The following is a 19,601-nucleotide window of genomic DNA, read 5'->3' as shown; positions in this document are numbered from 1 at the left end:
AAAAACAGAAGAGGATGACAACAAACTGAGATGGACTGAAGTCATCATTAAATACAAACTGGCGTATTTTTTACGTTTACTCTTTTTAAAGCTATTAGGCTGCAGCTATATGTTTTATTTATTTCAAAGTGGGCTACTTTTTATTTTATAAATGTTCCACAATTAAGGGAAGGACTCAAAAAGACCTGCATGGTTCCGTGTTTTATTTCAAAGAAGCCATTGTCATTGTTTTTTCTCCTCTTCATAAGAGTTTGAGGTTTTCCTTTGTTATAACAGGTAAAAAAACAAGAAAATGTCAACAATTTTCTTTGTGTTGTTTTATTATTTCATAAATGCATCAAACTATAGTTCTTTTACAGTGGGTGACAAGAAAAAAATGGAAATAAAAATGAAAAATAACTAGATACACACTAGAAATAAGCTTTTCAATAAGTTCCAATCCCTCATATATAGTATAACTATATATAAAATGTTATACACTGTGTTATCCTCGTTTTAAGGGTAAAATAGGTTTTGCTGCTCCAGATGAATTTTATTTCGTGGGCGAGGGGCCAAAATGGCTCTATTGATAGTAAAGGTTGCTGACCCCTGCTATATTGGACCCCCCAGAGCGTTGCGTATGCCGGTCTATCCACCTTGGGACCCGTTATCGCTACCGTAGTGGTTTAGTGCCATATTCTGTCGTCCTAGTGTGGCCGAAAGGTCTATATGACACAAAACGGTAACGGAAATGACCAAATGCGTCCTCGTGGGGCCGGGGCCTAAGTAGCCGTCACCAATACAAACAGTGCTGGGAGTTTTCCTCCAAGATTTTATGTGACTTTGAAACAGTACCAGGAAAGGGTATTGGCACACCATTTGAATCTTTACCAGCCCAACTTCAGACAGCTCTTTCAAACTTTGTAGGAATAGATTTTAATGGCAAGGTTGTTCAATGTGTATCTGAGGTTTTATTACACAATGTTAAGTATGCCTTAAAGGACATTTCGTTATTGCTAAAGTTCATTCTGAGGAAATTCCCTTGATTTTTGAGGTAAAATACATTTTAAACATGGACACAAAATGGGTTTTGTGTGGGAAAATGCTGATTCCAGTATCATATCTTAAACATTTCCATGCACACCAAGTCCAGTATGACCCTGATTGGTCATGTTTTCTGCCAGGCCAAGAGATCCATTTTTCACCTCTAGCTATACCGTGGATGACAGATTGTTGCTGAATATTTCCAAGTAATATTGTGACTGACCGACTGGGGGATTAACTGACTGACTGGATGACTGATTGACTGACCGACTGGGTGACTCACTGACTGACTCAGACTGGGTGACTCACTGACCGACTGGGTGACTCACTGACTGACTCAGACTGGGTGACTGACTGGGTGACCAGTATGACACCGATTGGTCATATTTGTACATCTTTATATAGCTATGCAGTTGATTACAAATTGTTGATGAATATTTCAAACTAATGAGAATTGTGAAGCTTTGATAGATTGCTGTATTTATGAAAATGTGTTTCATTGTATTTGTGAATGTTTCACCCATTGATATGTGGATGAAGCGTTGTTGGTCATCAGTATATCAAAAGTATTGTGAAGCTTTTCTATATTGATGGGTGAATATTTGAAAATGTATTATCATTTTTCAGCGGTCGTAGGAAATGAATTGATGCTTTTATTGATTATTGTTGTAGCATGCAAGTTGCCATTTATTTTATGTGCTGACTTTCTGATAGGAGTGATGTGAGGGATAACGTGTTTTGATATTGACTAAATGAGATTAAACTAAAATATTCAGATCTTTTCTTTTTTTTTCTTACAAAAACCTATGCTCACTCAGGTACAATATAGTACAATAAAGTGATAAGGTACAAATAGCCTTGTCACTGGGGTGGTACCCTAAAGAGAAACATTTGTACCATTTCAGAAGGTACATTTATATGTACCTATGTAAAAGGTACATATTTGACCCTTGAGGTACATACAAAGGTACAAAGGTATAACTTTGTACCCATAGTTTTTGTACTTTTTTTGTACCTTTAGGGTACTACCCCAGTGACAAGCGTTTGTACCTTTTTAAGGTCTTTTTCGTACCCTTTTTTCTGAGAGTGTGGGGTAGGTAATTTTGGAGAAACCAGCTTGAGTGCGCTATCATTTGAAAATACACAGCCGTAAAAAATCTGCCACTTCCTTACAGAGCCCCTCATCCAACACACACAAACGCGCACATGACCAATGAGGGCACGAGATAAGTTTGTGCACAGATTGAAGGCTGACAGGCAGGTAGGCCATCCAGTTATTTTAGCCGAGCCGGCTAAAATGAATGGTCGTGCTTTTTACAGTACTACGGCTTCCACAGATGACATTTTTTGTGGGTTTTTTGTCAAAGCACTTAAGATATTCATTGCTATAGGGATGTTAAGAGCATTCCATGGAATATAACAAAAAGTTTATCTCGAGCCGGTTTCTCAAACTTACCTACCCCACCTTTGAGTAAAAGGTCTGAATAATTCTTACACCTCTGATTGTAAAACATTTGCATGATAATTTAAACAAAAGGATAAACTTGACTTCACATTCAGGAGTATTCGGACTGCCAGAGCTTTCCAGTCAATTTATGGTGCTTTCAAGTTCAGCGTAAACTCCACTTCTTTCAGACTTTATTATGTAGAAATTTTAATAATTAAGAAAGTAACATAGTATAAGGTACAACAACATCATTATAACATTGAAAAACACTTGTGACCTTTTAAATTGTGTTTCACAATTAACCATTTTGTTTTACAGAGACAGAATGAAGCGAAAAACGTAGGGTGTTTCTATGGCCTACAGATTAAAACCATAAATTAGGAAAGACTTTAATGCCCCCATAAAAGCCTGTGTAACATTTAAACTGCCTATATGTATGTACTGTAGGTACTCGTTATTTATACAGGTTTGCTTTGTTGTTCAGTGGCATTTTGATCTTTAAACCCCCCCAATTCAAGTTTTAAACTACACTAAGATAGCAAAGTAAGGCAGAATATTAAAACGTCATCAGACTTTGGTTTTACCATGGATACAGAATACCCCAGCCGGTGAACTCATAATCAGGGAATCACATAATTTCATAAGTTTTTTATGGTAGATTTTTTTCACAAGTCCCATAAAATATGTTTTACAGTAAAAACTGAGATATCAACATCCTGACCATAATAGACTCTGCTCACTTGCAGCTATAAGTGCACATGAACTATAGTGACCCAGAGTAAACATGCCTTATTGGACATGTTGGGACACTGTCAATAACTTTAGGGCGTATGATCATTGCCTCATACACCTTTCTATCCATCGTATACATAATAATGTGAGGGGATGTCTTCCCAAATGAATGGGCCTATTTCAAACACATAGATTCTCGTTGCATAAAATAGTTTATACAATTGCTTTAATAGTAGAGTATGAATAAATACACTCCTTCGAAAAGAAATTGCCTCTGTAGCTCATATCTATGGTGTTACATGTGCACAAGTGATGTCAAATAGTTATTGATTAAAACACGTATTGACTAAGTGACCATGGCAAAGGATGTTGTTGTACTCCTTTCCTTACTAAATAAAACTAGCCCCCCAAAAAATGGACATTCCTTCTGTTATTCTCTCAAGCTGATTTTTCTGGTGTTTTTGCAAATCCAAGGTATGGATTCTGATATATATTTCATATTTAATTCTGAGATATTTCCTGAGACTTGGAAACCCTTCGTTGATTAGAAGACACATAAAAAAGAAAGATACAAAGTCTCTCCTCAGACCTTATTACTACCTGAAATGATATGATGACCCCTAGAGCAAATGTTGGAAAGGTGCAGCCATAATATCATCATGGATGTTTAATTTAATTCAGTTTTCGCTGTCTTTTATTTATGTTATTATTTTTACTAAATTAAAGTTATTTTATTATCCAACGTGCCTTTATGTCAAGTTTTTATTGTCTCCATTTCATTTGTGTGACATTATTTAAAACCAGCATGTAAAATAGTCTATTCAAATTGTTGCGACAACAATGAAGTATACAGAAAAATGCCCATTGCATTTACGTTGGTTACTGAGAGGAAAACTCCGGATGTGTTTATTTATAATACCTACATCTCAACACCAAACAAACGTACTCTACGTTTCGTTGAGAACCGTCCAGAAGAGGGGGCTAATTGGACAATCAGCACCCCAGAACACCATAGAAGAAGTTAATTAACCCGGAAGTAGGCGCGACTCCGGTTCTGTAGAAGAAGAAGCAAGTCGCTAGCCTCTCTGTGCTGCAAGTTCGGATTCTGTCTCTATCTGGTCAACATGGTCCAACTGGTGGGTCCCCTCCGAAAAGAACTCGCCGACTCCCTCTCCACCTGCAAGGTGCTGGTGGTGGGAGCGGGAGGTATCGGCTGCGAGCTCCTGAAGAACCTCGTCCTCACCGGCTTCAAGAACATAGAAGTGGTCCGTCTCACTTGTGTTTGTGTGTGTGTGTATGTTAGCTAGCTAGCTAGGTCTTTGTGCTACCCAGACAGCGCCTGGGGGTTTTCGGGCTGAGGCTAATTGCCGGGTCGTGACATTCCAATAAGTAACACATACATTCTTGGTGGTTTCTTGATACCCCTCTGTACCCGAGTGAACAGTTAGGTTTCCATGCTCGTGCATTAATTTGTATAAATATGATCACCGGTGGAGCATATTCAACTGAAGCATTTGGCGCCATTAGCAGTGCTAAATTAGCTAGTAAACTTATTTCAGATGCACTGTAATTTGGACGCCCCTTTGTTTATATGCGTAAGGTTATCTTGTTATTTTTTTCCATAATATGTTGCATATTTCTGACCCACTGGATCAGAGTGAAGTGTTTAGAAACATTTGAAGATTATGTGTCGTTGAGGGATGCCGGTACACTGAAAATAATATTGATTAATACATTCTCACCATTATTAATTTTCACTTTACAATTAATAGTGCAGCCCCTATTCTGGAATCTTAAGAAGTTTAGAGCCCCTTATTGGAACTGTTCCTGTTTGTCTACCTGCACAGACATATTTCTGTCCAAAATCAAATCAAAACAAATTGCTACATCCAAGGCTGTGACATGTACATTGTAGCTGCCTGATTCTGATATGTCACATGACATCACAACCATATTGATTTTTGCAGATTGACTTAGACACAATTGATGTCAGCAACCTGAACCGACAGTTCCTCTTCCAGAAGAAGCATGTCGGCAAGTCTAAAGCACAGGTATGAGAAACTCAATTAACCTCTGTCGCTGCTCATTATAAAAAAAACAATGCTGAAATGCATTCTTTCTGTAACACCACACCGTAGTCTGAAACATTTTTGGTGTGCTGTTTCTCTTGCTCAGTTGATTTGTGTTGTTTTGCAGGTGGCCAAGGAGAGTGCATTGACGTTTTGTCCCACTGCAAATATCACTGCCTACCATGACAGTATCATGAAGTGAGTTCCTTTTTGTTTCTTATTCTTTTTAATTTGTAAAATTAATTAAAGAGTTTGGAAACGGATGGTGTTTTTTTTCTTCTCCCAACAGCCCTGACTACAACACGGAGTTCTTCAGACAGTTCATCCTGGTGATGAATGCTCTGGATAACAGAGGTACTGTTCTCATGTGACCTCACCTCCCACACATAGTAGAGGTTTTTCAATAATCAAATTTCCCCTCCTCGACTCCTACGGTAGTGACCTGGAAATGAATTTTAGCGCGCCATTTTGAAGGACATCTAATTTCTCTCAATGCACACCAAGCATCGAGTAGGCTCTCTGTAGGTGCTATAACCGAGGATACACTGATGGTTCCTCCACGGATGCATTTCCGGGAACGGTGGAGGCGTGACGCACGGCCGGACTTATCTCAGCCAATGACGGCTCTGCATGCATCCCCTGGATATTATTTTAGAAACTGCTTTCATCGCGTTGCGATGTTTCCAGAGAGAACAGCTGTGAGGTCCGTGCAGAAAGCAGAGCAGTGTGTACAATATATATCACTCAGTATAACAGGCATACTCTCTATTTGCTGTAGTTTAGTAGATATCTACAAACATAGTCGATATTTTTCTAAGACCATTTAGTGCTTCACATAATAAAATACACAACTGCTGTAGCCTGATAATGCTTTAGGAGCTGTAGGTGTGTATTTCAATTCCCCATTTCAGCGACCAGAGAGAGGGGGGGGGATATATCCAGTCTCTGATTGTGTTACGTTATTATGAGAGTGCTCTCATACTTGTTTGATTCTGAAAGTGTGTGTGTGTGTCTGCATCTGTAGCCTGTTATTGTCATTATACCGCACTGTGAATGAATCAAAGTAAATATATAAGTCGTCATGAACACATCTGTCCATCAGACAGAGGGCTGCTGTGCCTCCTCTCATCATTAATGGACGTCTCTTTAAAATGACCGCTCAGAGGAGAGGAGTTCTCATTTCTCTAACGGCCTGCTGCTTCCCCTCCTCTCTCCTCGGCTCCTCCGCTCGCATCTCCTGTGGGCGGAACTAAATATCGAGGATAGGAGTCGAGGAGGGGACATTTAAGAATTGAGAAACCTCTAGTGTGTTCCTCCTAACTGCCAACACATTCAAATAATGAGGAAAATAAAACCCTTTCTGTCTCCATAGCGGCTCGTAACCATGTGAACAGGATGTGTTTGGCAGCAGACATCCCTCTGATAGAGAGTGGCACAGCTGGATACCTTGGACAAGTCACAGTCATCAAGAAGGTAGAACATGCACTTCATTATTTAACTTGTAATGACATCAACAGAGTGGTGCAGTGATGATGTATTTTTTTTTAGGTAAACCCAGAAAGTAGCATAGCAATTGCTTACTTGACAAAAAGCAAGCGGATTCTCCTTTGGATTTTAGAATTTTGCGGGAAATTAGTTCTGTCAGAAAAATCATGTTTATGATACTTACATTTTTTGTTCAGCAGGATAATCTTCTCACATTAACCCTGCTATATTATTTATAAAAAGTAAATGCAATCGCCAAAATCTTCCATTAAAATGTGATGACCACCAACTATACTGCCTCTCACCATGACTGTGTCGCACTTTTTCCTTCTTTTATTCCTTTCCGCTGCCTCAGGGACTGACTGAGTGCTACGAGTGCCAACCTAAACCCACCCAGAAAACCTTCCCAGGATGCACCATCAGAAACACGCCGTCTGAACCCATTCACTGCATTGTCTGGGCCAAGTACCTCTTCAAGTAACACTCAATCTCATTTGAACTAAGAACAAGCATCATTAAAGTTGACTGTTTCCGACAAAGATGCATTGCACTATGAAACCTAACTAGACTATCTCTTAACAATATAAACCAGTATGATTTATTCTTATTGTCATTTTCTCTGTTTGTTTATTGCCACTATAGTCAGCTTTTTGGTGAAGAGGACGCAGATCAAGAGGTGTCACCCGACACAGCGGACCCAGAGGCTGCATGTGAGTGAGAGCTTGGCAATGCATTTTTTTCCCAATATTTAATGAGTTATTTTAACAGAATAGATAGTGATACAGCAGGAAATACACACCTAGCCTACTTTAAAATATGTGTGTGTATGTGTTCTGTAAACAGGGAATCCTGAAGACACGGCAGCTCGCGCCACAGCCTCAGAAAAGGACGGGGACATCAAGCGAGTCTCCACCAAGGAATGGGCCCGCTCCACAGGATACGACTCCGTTAAACTCTTCCACAAGGTACCAGTCAAAACATTTAAATTGCAGCCCCTGAAAAAATGTGTTGGACACGCAAAATATATCTTTAACTTTACACAGGGTTCGTACAGGTGCTGGAAATCCTTGAAAATGCTTGAAATGTTATGAGGTGTTTTCACTCTGGGGGTCCAACGGCTCCGTGTGCAAGCCCTATATGATCATTTTCTGATAATGATGAAATAGCCCCGCCTCCCTCTCCCCACGTCTCCTGCTGCTGGGCTGTCAGAAGAGGGGGAGGAAAAGAGAGGCAGGCACAGTTTATTAAATATTATTATACAGAGAGTCGTTATCAATTTGTTTTAAAGCTCAATAAATAACAAAGAAGACCTCTGATCGAAACTTTTCAAATTTTGTACGGAAGATTTAAACTTTAACGGACATGCTGACCGGCGGAACAGTTTTTTAACGGAAACTCTGCCGCACGGTTCCCTCGTTCCTTGGAAGAGGCGGAGAGGTGGGTGTTTTTCATCTGCTGGTGGACAGTCCGGAGAGATATACAGCAGGAGAACACGCCGTCCACCGCGGAGAATAAACAGAAGTGCAACAATGGCAACCATGCTCCGGGGTCTTTTTTGCTGCTTTTGGTGTATTTTGTGGCGGCAGCAGCGCAACTTACAGGCCTGACATATGTACTACAGCATTTCCAGCGTTCTATTGTGAACGGACACGTTAATGAATCGAATGCGTGTGAACGGAAGATTTTTTTGCGTTTGCGTATGCGTTTTAACGTATGCGTCCTCGTGGGGCCGGGGTCTAAGCCAAACTATATCCGGTCACAGAGATCTGCTATTTTAAAGTAAAGTCAACACATATAGACCCTAAATATAGTCTATATTAAGAACGAGAAAAGTCTTAACATCGTTTTTTGCGAACATATGACAAATGTGTGAGGGTGATGACGTCAGAGCATCGTCCTATGTGCCAGGGCTTAGCCCCGGACAGCCCCAGCCCAATTTAACCCCTGGGTATTTGTAAGGGAGCTCCTATATGGCATTACCCCGCTGAAGCTCACCGAAGTTTAATATGTTTCATAGTTCAAAGTTTTGTCAAGTGTTTTGTTTATTGGTCAAATACTGGTTTCTAATGGTTTCTGAGGAGTTTTACTGGAATGAAAGAGCACAGAAGCAACAAAGCAGCATACTGCATTAAACCTGACCTTCACAGAGAGGTTGAAGTTCATGTGGAGAGGAGGCTTCAGTAGTCTGTCTGCACTCTGTTTAGTTGTGCTATCTTACAATCAATATAGTAAATGTGAGGTAAAGTGTGTTACCAATGTAACCGGTTAGAACTCGAAGTTGCGATGAGGCCTTAACATGTATGGAAAGGGTCTTGAAAAAGGTCTTAAAAGGTATTAAATTTGACTTCAGGATTCCTGCATATACCCTGTACATAAAACAGCTCCGCTCCAGCCTTCCTGCGCTATGCGCGTGACCGGCAAGTATTTGTGTTACGTGTGACCTGGGCATTCTGATGAGTGATAGATTACAGTATGCCAGGAGGTTGCAGTTACAAAGAGCGTTGGCTAGCAGAAGACAAATACAAGCCATGGCTAAGACGAGGGTCAAGCCCACGAGTAGCCTCCTGTAAAGTTTGCAAAAAAATTATTTCAGTTGTTCACGATGGGAGAGTCTGTGCTGACGAGCCACATGAAAGGTACGCCGTAGTAGAGCATTTTGGATTAGGCTAACGTTGCATGTTACGTTTGTTTAAGCTAACGTTAGCAAGCTGAATAGCGAACTCGATGAGAGATAATAATTTCAGAGGAGCGTACCTATGTTAATATGTGCGTTTCAGTCGCCATCCTGTGGTGTTCAGAGGATGAAGCACTCACTTGTAATTCAACCCAGTCTCACTGCATTTCGTGTTGTAGTCACGAAATATAATCTATTGATTTGACACAGAGCGATTTTGAAAAGTAATGTATTTCTACTGGTAGTATGTTTTCGTGCCTAAACCAAATATGACTTGCTCTATTGAAATCAGTCACATTGACCCGAAGACACATTTTCGTTTGTATTACTGATCTGGGGGAAGCTCGCGAGTGTTTGTTTGTGTGTATTGTGTTTGTGTACCGGGGAAACACTCACAAGAAACACCGGCTGTTGTTATGCTTCTCGCATTTACATGTAGAAAACCTAAAGCTTTACGAGAGCAGAAGTCAGGGAAACTCAGATCATTGTGACAAAGATTGACATCAGGGCACAGGTCAGAACTAGGGCTACATACAATAGAAGGTCCAGGATGAACATGCACATATCATCAGTAGTAATACAATCAGAGCACGGCCAAGAGCTAGCAGTGAGTCACAATGCCTAGTTTGTTTTGTGCGCACATTGACAGTGGAATGCAACGTAATCATCTTGTGTAGAGACCTCATAATCACACATGATAGTAGTGGCGGTTTGCATTTGTTATGCGCAGGAGGGGGTAGGGAGGCGGCGAATAACGCAAGGAAAAAGCAGTACAGTTTGGGATTAGCCATTGTTAGTCCAGTGAAGGTAGGAAGCAGCACTCACCCAGAGGTCAACAGTCCTTGGTTGTTTATAGCATAAAGAACATCTGATTTAATGTGAGGTAGGGAAATAATCTTTTGAGTATAAGTATGTGTATATAAATATGTAATTTACAACAGCTGTAAGATGCTTGAAAATGCACCTTGAAAATGCTTGAAAAGTGCTTGAATTTGACTTTGGAAAAGGTGCAAGAACCCTGTTTACAAATGAACAAAGAATGGGTTAATTTGGCCCCACATGTGATAGTAAACTTAGTAAGATTCTCGAGCGGTGGATTAAAAGTTGTCTCCTGCCGATTTATTGTTAATATTTACATACAGCATTTCTGCAAAACAGGTGGTTAATACCAATACAGTAACAAGCTTTGTTCTGATTTGCTCCCCAGCTTTTCAAAGACGACATCAGGTACCTGCTGACCATGGACAAGCTGTGGAAGAAGAGGAAAGCCCCGACACCTTTGGACTGGCACCAACTGAGGAACAGTGGTACGTTTGTTTACATATCAATGTCAGAGGCAACTTGACAGCTACCTGTTAGTTAAATGGTTAAAGTTAGAGGCTTGTTTGCTGCTTGCTCATTCCACCTTGTTGAGAACCTCTGTTCTCCCAAAAATGGCAGTAACTGCTGCATTTTAAGCAATAAACCAAAATCCTAAAAAATCACAATCAAAATAAGAAACGTGGAATGGCTTAGCAGCTATAGGTGTGAGTGTTGTGCGTTACAAAAGCCAAACATGTTAACTACTTGAAAAACAACAACTTGTCTGTCAGGAAAACAGTGAGCATGTATCTGGAATGCAAACTGTAGTTTAGCTTTAGGGTGAGCAGAAGAGTTTTCCCTCACAAACAACATGGAACCAGATCGGTTATTAAATGTATGTGCAGAGAAAAAAGCTTTTATAAAAACGGTACCACATGCTGCAGAAAAGGAGATGGTGAATCTTCTGAAGCATTTCACAAATGATGTTAACTTTACAACTAGACAGCTGTTTTAAGTTGGTTACTTCATGCTTAACATGGGGTTTACTTCTGTGTTTCTGTTTGTACTTTCAGATAGGGCTGGCAAAAAGAAGTCATTGCAATCATTTTTTACTGATATTGCAATTGCTAATATAATAATTTTAGAGGGAAAATATTAGTTCTGTGTTTGACACGCACACCTCCAACAACATCAGAGGTCTGTCGCTGGCGTTAATTTGTTAACATTTCTATGTTCATCCAACTTGTTGGTGTGTCCCGGCAGGTCCTAAGGAGGAGTCTGTGGGCTCAGGTTTGAAGGACCAGCAGGTTCTGAGTGTTTGGAGTCTTTGTAAGATGTTCCAGCGCAGCGTGGAGACCCTCCGCACAATGCTGCAGGAGAAAGGAGAAGGAGCCGAGCTGGTGTGGGACAAGGTAACGCACAAACACAGACTAATGAAAAGTTATTTGAGAAACCATAGAGTAACATACACCCGTCTTTATAGGTCGATATGATATCAGCTTCACGTCTCAATACACAGCCATACTGAAATGTTAGTGACACACAGATACATGAGCTTTCACTGCCTCCTCTTGTTCTCAGGATGACGCCCCAGCCATGGACTTTGTTACTGCAGCAGCCAACCTTCGTATGCACATCTTCAGCATGAACACGAAGAGTCGCTTCGACGTGAAGTGTACGTTTATTGTCTCACATCTGGAATCAAATCATTAATGTAGAAATTACCTCGTTTGATTTAATAATGAAAATGTTCTTAATTGGTTTTACATATCTTAATTGCATTCTATAGTTGTAGTGCACATTCAGATGCCCCTAATTCAAAGTTTTGTCTTTGTTTGTTTCAGCCATGGCAGGGAACATCATCCCAGCTATCGCTACAACCAACGCTATCATCGCTGGACTCATTGTGCTAGAGAGCTTGAAGATCCTGTCTGGTGAACTGGAGTCCTGTCGCACGGTGAGTACCAGGGCTGGTTATTCCAGTCAAATGTCACAGCCTAAGATAGTCACCTGTGGTTAAAACATGTTTATTTAACAACACTATGCTAATGGTTAAACGGTTTAGAACTAAGAAAGATAACCTGAGCGAGATCTAAAGGAGCGGCTTGTCACTAAAAAGACAGTGGTTGGTCCACCTTAAAGTGCAGCCTACCTTAAGTAAGCATGAGTTGTTGCTAACTTCAGAGCTAACAATCAGCAGTTTCGGAAGGTAGTCTTAAGGAGCAGTAGCATTTTGTTCACTGATAAATAAACTGTACACGCAGTGCTTTGTAAACAGCTATATTCTTTATTTATATTTGACACAATTGGCCGCCTTGCATACATTGATAGATTAACACTTACCTTATAATAAAACTTAATCAATTGAATTGGCTGGTTAGTGTTATTGATGAATCCATGTTTTTTTTTCCCCAATGTCTCTGCCATTGTTGGCCTCTTTCTGCTAATGCATTCCCTTGCTGAAGCAGTCTGTGGCTGAGTAGTCTTCCATAGGCAGACGTAAATTAAGACTTTCCTTTTAGTTCTTGCTTTTTTTCGTAGGCAGATCATTAAATAAGCACATAGAATGACAAACTGCCAAAAAAAACTCTGGCGTACTCAGCCTTCCAGCAATATATTCCTCCAATCTCCAAACCCTACTGCTAGCTCTGTGTTTTTCCACCTTTCACATTGGTCTTTGTTTCCCTCTTGTCCAGATCTTCCTGAATAAGTGTCCCAGCCTCAGGAAGAAGCTGCTGGTCCCATGTATCCTGGATCCGCCCTGCGCCAACTGCTACGTCTGCGCCAGCAAACCCGAAGTCACGGTCAAACTGAACGTCCACAAAACCACCGTCCTCTGTCTGCAGGACCGGGTAATACGATGAACCTTTTTTACACCAACATGAAGGGGTGCTTTTGTCATTTATACACAAAGATCTTGAACACAACTGAGTTCTAAATTATGCCAACTCTTTGTTTATTAAAAGTATTACAACTTTCCACCGCTTCAGTTCAAACGGAACATTTCTCCAGGTCATAGCTCCCACACTACACAAGATGTTCTTACTTTGCTCTTGGATGATTCTCAATTTCTTTTTGTAAGACCCAAATATGGGGCATAGCCTGTATTGCTTGAGGAAAAAAGCTTGAATGCAATTGTTGGCCATGAAAATCTCAAAGTACCAGGCCCTGCCAACACACATCGAAATAAGAAATAAAAAATGTGCAATAAAATCTAGTCATACTATTTTGCAAGAATAAATAAGCTTCTGTATGTACATAAAACATAGCTTTAGATAAAATGGAATGTAAAATTAAATGCTGTACATTAGAATAAATATTGTATACTGATGGCAATATATAGAGATGTAGATATTTGGAATGTATAGATAAACGGTGCATTATAGACATATGCGAGTGGTGAGCTCAGGAGAACAGTCTTACGGTTTGTAGAATCATTGAGGATATAATCTAAAGTACATTGTCTTTATCGAATGAGGAATTATTGTTGTTGAATTGTAACAATTGCCTAGATCAGTGGTGTCAAACTCAAGGCCCGGGGGCCAAATCCGGCCCGTGACTTCATTTTCTGTGGCCCCACAAGAGCTTGCAAAGAATATAATATGTTTATTATACGGTTACATGCCGATTTACAGAAGCACGTTGCCAATAAACTACATGTCCTAAAATGCATCTCAAATTAGACTTTTTTTCTCAGAATTTGACCTTTTTTCCAGAATTTGGCTTTTCTTTTTAAATCATTTTGTGACATGCGCACTGAAGAGACTTGCAATTATTTTCCCCAGACTTCTTCTTTCAAACGTAGTTAATTATGTAGTTATTACCTTATCTGATAATAATCCAATGCAGAGGCAAAAATGTAATATAATACAAACTGTCCTTCACTGCAAACATCGCTGCTACAACCCGCTGCTGCAGATACACGCTTTACAACATCAGGAGGATACGTCCACAGCTGACCCAGACATCAGCGCAGATTCTGGTCCAGGCTCTCGTCATCTCACGCCTAGACTACTGCAACTCCCTCCTGGCTGGTCGACCTGCATGTGCCATCCGACCTTTGCAGCTCATCCAGAATGCAGCGGCTCGTCTGGTCTTCAACCTTCCCAAATTCTCCCACACCACACCGCTCCTCCGCTCCCTTCACTGGCTTCCAGTAACTGCTAGAATCCACTTCAAGACACTGGTACTTGCGTACCATGCTGCGAATGGATCTGGCCCTTCCTACATCCAGGACATGGTTAAACCGTACACCCCAGCACGTGCACTCCGCTCTGCATCAGCCAAACAGCTCGCTGCACCCGCACTGCGAGGGGGACCCAAGTTCCCGTCAGCAAAAACACGTGGGTTTGCTATCCTGGCTCCAAAATGGTGGAATGAGCTCCCCATTGAAATCAGGACAGCAGATAGCTTACACATCTTCCGACGCAAACTGAAAACTCATCTCTTTAGACTCCACTTCGAGCGATAGAATTACTAACAAAGCACTTATATACTAATAAAGGGCTGGCTTTCTAAATGCCAGTTGAGTAGCACTTGAAATGTTTGGCTCTATGAAACCTGATGTACTTATATGATTCTGTTTTCTTAAAGGTTGTATCTTCCTGGTCGAATGCACTTTTTGTAAGTCGCTTTGGATAAAAGCGTCAGCTAAATGCAATGTAATGTAATTATTTTATATATATATTAAATATTTATATATGTATTTTCATATAGTCTTAAAGTTACAACCAGCCCTTTGAGTGCAGCCATAATGCTAATGTGGCCCGCGATGAAATTGAGTTTAACCCCCCTGGCCTAGATGGTGTAATGTATATGCTGTAAATGTTTATTATTGCCCTACTTGTGGTTGACTGGATTTTGTTTGCTTTAATCAGATCCTAAAAGAGAGGTTCGGCATGGTGGCTCCAGATGTTCAGATAGAGGATGGGAAAGGGACCATCCTCATCTCCTCAGAGGAAGGAGAGACAGACGGTAAGGAGGAAGCGGGAAAGGCAATGCATCACATGCAGCAATTCTTCATCTCCACAACAGAGGGCGGTCTGGCTGCGTTTGTTAATAAATAATCTAAAAACACATTCTGGCCAAAAAGGGGGAGGGAAAGAGGAAATAACAAATACAATTTTTAGCATCTCTGTTGATGTGTGATTAGACAACTGTCTACATGCTCGGTTTTAGAAGAGTTTGTCATTTCAAATGTATAAAATAAAAAGAGCAGTTCTGGATTTCATCCTGTAGCCTGGCACTGACAAAATGAGTGAGATGCTCATCAGAGAGAATGATGTTCAAAGTAATGAAATAATAACAACTTTAATTTTTTTTAAAGTGGGCATTGTTTATAAATGTAACAAGAACGCACATCAAATTCAGTTGATGATGAAAAAAAACTGGAAATGTATTTGGGTTTGATACTTTGATTTCCTTTAAATGATTTGGTATTCCTGTATGACAGAATGGATTATGCCTACATGTCAAGAACTACAAATACATATTTTTAGGTGTGGGTGTAACACCATTCCTGTCTGTCCTCCACAGCCAACAACCACAAATTTCTCGCCGATTTCGGGATCCGCAATGGCAGCCGCCTCCAAATCGATGACTTCCTCCAAGACTACACACTCCTCGTCAATGTCCTGCACACGTATGTCCCTCTGTGAATGTGCTTTGATGAATGAAATGCATTGTGAACAGTCAAATGTGTTACATTTGCATGATTTGTTTTGAATGGTGACTTAACAGAACAACTAACAAAGTCTGTCTTCTTTGGAAGTGAGGAACTGGAGCGGGATGTGGAGTTTGAAGTCGTAGGTGAAGCCCCGGACAAAGCTCCGCCCCCTCAGCCAAACAAGGAAGAGGTTAACAGCGTCACTAATGGCAACAAGGACTCCGCCCAGCCATCCACCTCTTCTAAAGGTCAGCATGAGACAAACACTTTATTTATTTCTAGTTTAATATGGTATTAAGTGTCTTTGTTAAATTCACTGAGCAGAAATGTATAAGCTATATTTCATTTTTTTTTTTTCAGTGAGTGTGTACTGGCCTTTATTTTATGTGCAGATATAAGAATCATATCTGTGAATCTAAAGTCCTATCAAAAACCAAGTGCTTTGTAATAGCAATTGACAACTCTAGAAAGTTATGCTTCTGTTTTCTCTTTTACTGTAACAATGGCAAGGTAAACAGTAAAATAAAGCTTTCATGTTACAAACTAATCCACTAGGAATTTGCTCTCTCTCCAATTTGGTTGGCCAACACCTTCCATTGCATTCAAGAAAGAAGTTATGCTAGTTTCAAGGTGGCCTTGGTTAATGTATTTTTCCTCTGTGCCATCACCCTCAATGCATACACAGACTGGTCTCATTCAGATTAGGGGAGCTGCCTTTTTTTTACTTGAAAATATACATCAATTTAGTTTTGTTTTTTTTAAGTATCTGATTCCAGTAGTTTAAATGTAAATGTTTTCTTTTTCTACATCTCTTTGACAGAAATATAGCCATTTGAGCATGTTATCTTGGGTTTTGCGAAAAACTTATATGCATATTTTTTTGTTTTGTTTTTATTGACCAAACAACTCATAGACTCGCTAAAATAACCTTCCTTGCCAGAAGGTGGTACAGGTTTGCAGATGGAGGACTGTAGTTTGACACTGCCTGTACTGAGGCTCTGTCATAGGATGATTTAAGCTTGGCGTGATGCATGACCTCTTGAGTCTTAAGTCGTCTTTAGCTGATCTACAACAACACAAAATAATTGCTGTGGATCTACAAAAACATAACTTTTATGAAGATTAATAGAGTGGTGCAGGGATGACGTATTAACCCGGATGTAAGCTGCGCATGGCTTCCCTCGACAAAAAGCAATGGGATTTCTCCATAGGATTTTGGAAAATAGCTCGAAATAAGGTCTGTGGAAAACAAACCTGTTTGATAAATGCACGTTTTGTTCAGCCGGATAATATCAACATTTCTACCCTACTTTTATAATTTTCGAATCATAAATCTAATCGCCTGAAGCAAAATGCTAACGTTATGCTATAAACAAGCTACAGCCGAGTACAGCAGGGCAGCACGACTTCAACGTCACGCCAACTTAAGATCGATATTCAAACATACAGATTCTAAATGGTACAAGTTGAAGCGTTTGTTTTAACAGTTAACAGGAGGCAGGTACTTCCTTTCAAGCAGAACAGGAAAAACAAACTTAGAGGAGTGTTTACGTGTTCGGAGTAATGACGTACAACGTCCTCGGCAACTTCTGTAGTCCTATTCAGCCACTTGTTAAGAACCATCGTTTTTCAGACACGTAAACTCTTCAAAAGTCACCAGTGGGGTCACTGCTGATGTATTTAATGTCGTAGAACAAAACATAATCCGTCTCTTCAATGTGTGTCAACCACAGACCTTATTTCCAGCTATTTTCCAAAAACCGTTGACTCTGAGACGAGAGAACCGGAAGTGGTAAAATGCTAACTCATTTCCGGGTTTTAGGACTTGTCACTGCACCACTCTATAGCAATTAGTTGTTTGTTTTGAGCATTCTGGTGTTGGTGGAAACAAATAGTAGTTGTTTCTTCACCATCTGTAAACACTGTTGTCCTCCATCTTTCAGCTCCGGCAGACGATGATGACATCATGATCGTTGAATCTGATGAGGAAGGGGCGTCGTCCAGCTCGGCAGCAGCAGCACCATCCAGCGGGACCAAAAGGAGGCACTCAGACGCAGAAACCGGAGAGTCCTCTAGTAAACGTTTACGAATGGACCAGTCGGGTGCAGCTGCTGCCCCTACCGATGATGATGATGATGATGATGATGATGATGACATCATCGCTCTGGACTAACCCCTCCTGTCTGAAGGACTGAGAACTCTTTGAACGCTTACCGTTTTGACTCGAGACTGACAGGTTTGAATAAAACACCTCTTTTATGAAGAACAATTTACTGCCCTGCTTCATCTTTCGACACCTCCACCCCCCCCCCCCCCCCCCCCCCAACTCTGTGTTTGTGCTTTCATACTCCAGCCGTTCTGACATGATGCTGTAAATAGACTTTACATTTTTAAATGTTTTGAAAAAAACGGTAAACTTTTGTTATCTATATTATTCACTGGTCCCTATAAAATGCTTCTCTCAAAAAAGAAAGGAAAAAAATGTTTTTGTTGTCCTTTTTTATAAGCGTACTGTATTTTTCAGTCAGGGTGTTTTTGTGGTCAGGTAACAAAAAACCAAAACATTTTCTTGGATTGTAATGATGATTGGTTGTAAAGGGACGGTGAGACCCAGGGTTCTGCAGCTTGTGCTACTGTAGGTGAGATACAGATGGAAAATGGCCATGATGTTCAGGGGGTTGTTGGTCTGCTACCTCTTTTCTAGAGGTAAGGTGTTTTGGATGCAATTTCGTAATCATGCCTTCCAAAACTATGCAACAATGAGGCGTCTAGCTTTTAGAAAAGGCAAATAAAAGTGACAAAATAGTTTAGGTGTATCCTGAAGGCTAATGATACAGGCTAGTAGTAGTTTAATGTTAACATGTTGCAGTCACTTTTTATTAGCATAAATTGGTTATTTTTAAGCAAAGAAGCATTAAGAAAGAACCAGCAAGAAGTGGTTTGACCTGAAGCAGTGGTTGCTTTCATACTGTAGAGGAATCCTTCACTGAAGTAACATGAGAACCTCTCGCACAATGCACAGCAGTTGAGCTCCTGCGGTCTTCTCCAGTCCATCTCCTGTTTCAGTGTCCATCATTTCATATTTCATTGTGATCTGACTTGTTTTTGAAAGGCTAATGCCACTGGACCAACAATAAACTCAACAAAATGCAGCATGTAGTCTTGTTTATTTGACTCACTTTCAATTTAAAAGGCCCTATTATGTTTTTTTGTGTTTTTCCTGTTCCTGTAGTGTGCATGTAAATGGTCTGTAAAGTCTGAATTGCTCGATTGGACTCCTTTTTTACTTTCATAATATAATGACATCACTATGTAACACTCTTGTTTCTATTTCTATAATAAAGATATTTTGAACATTAAAGCATGGAGACAGACATGTCCCAGTAGAATACAGATATGAACATAAGCAGAATAGAGCCCCTTAAGTAAAAAAATCCTAATCATTTGGCATGTTTTTACTATACTAAATATCCATCCTAATATTATAAACCGGAGAGGGAAAGTTTTCCTTAGAGCTGTTTTCTATGCCATAAGCGCTTGTTTATCATGACTATGTGAAGGTTCAGAGAAAGTAAACACTAATATCACATGAGTCTGTTTCTTGTTCTGATCTATTTGTTAGTTTCAGGGATTAAAGTCTGACAGTCATGTGGTCAGCTCTGTACAGAGCGTCACATTCTTGAGAAGAGTAACCTTTATGCATCA

General features: G+C 40.2%; 1 protein-coding gene across 1 annotated transcript; it reads left to right on the top strand.

Annotated features, from left to right (window-relative positions):
* The first annotated feature begins 4,211 nt into the window (after positions 1-4,211).
* Positions 4,212-19,048, top strand: uba2 (ubiquitin-like modifier activating enzyme 2). The gene is made up of 17 exons (XM_079683283.1): positions 4,212-4,467; positions 5,170-5,253; positions 5,399-5,469; positions 5,561-5,625; positions 6,644-6,744; positions 7,112-7,233; positions 7,399-7,466; positions 7,600-7,721; positions 10,638-10,737; positions 11,495-11,643; positions 11,813-11,906; positions 12,076-12,188; positions 12,928-13,083; positions 15,109-15,205; positions 15,767-15,872; positions 16,002-16,144; positions 17,840-19,048. Exons 1-17 carry the CDS (start codon positions 4,327-4,329, stop codon positions 18,067-18,069), a joined length of 1,962 nt encoding a protein of 653 aa, XP_079539409.1. The 5' UTR covers positions 4,212-4,326; the 3' UTR covers positions 18,070-19,048.
* The last annotated feature ends 553 nt before the right edge of the window (positions 19,049-19,601 follow it).

This window comes from Notothenia rossii, assembly GCF_949606895.1.
Source record: "Notothenia rossii genome assembly, chromosome: 5".
NCBI classification, from domain to species: domain Eukaryota; kingdom Metazoa; phylum Chordata; class Actinopteri; order Perciformes; family Nototheniidae; genus Notothenia; species Notothenia rossii.
This window is presented reverse-complemented; position numbering and strand designations above follow the sequence as displayed.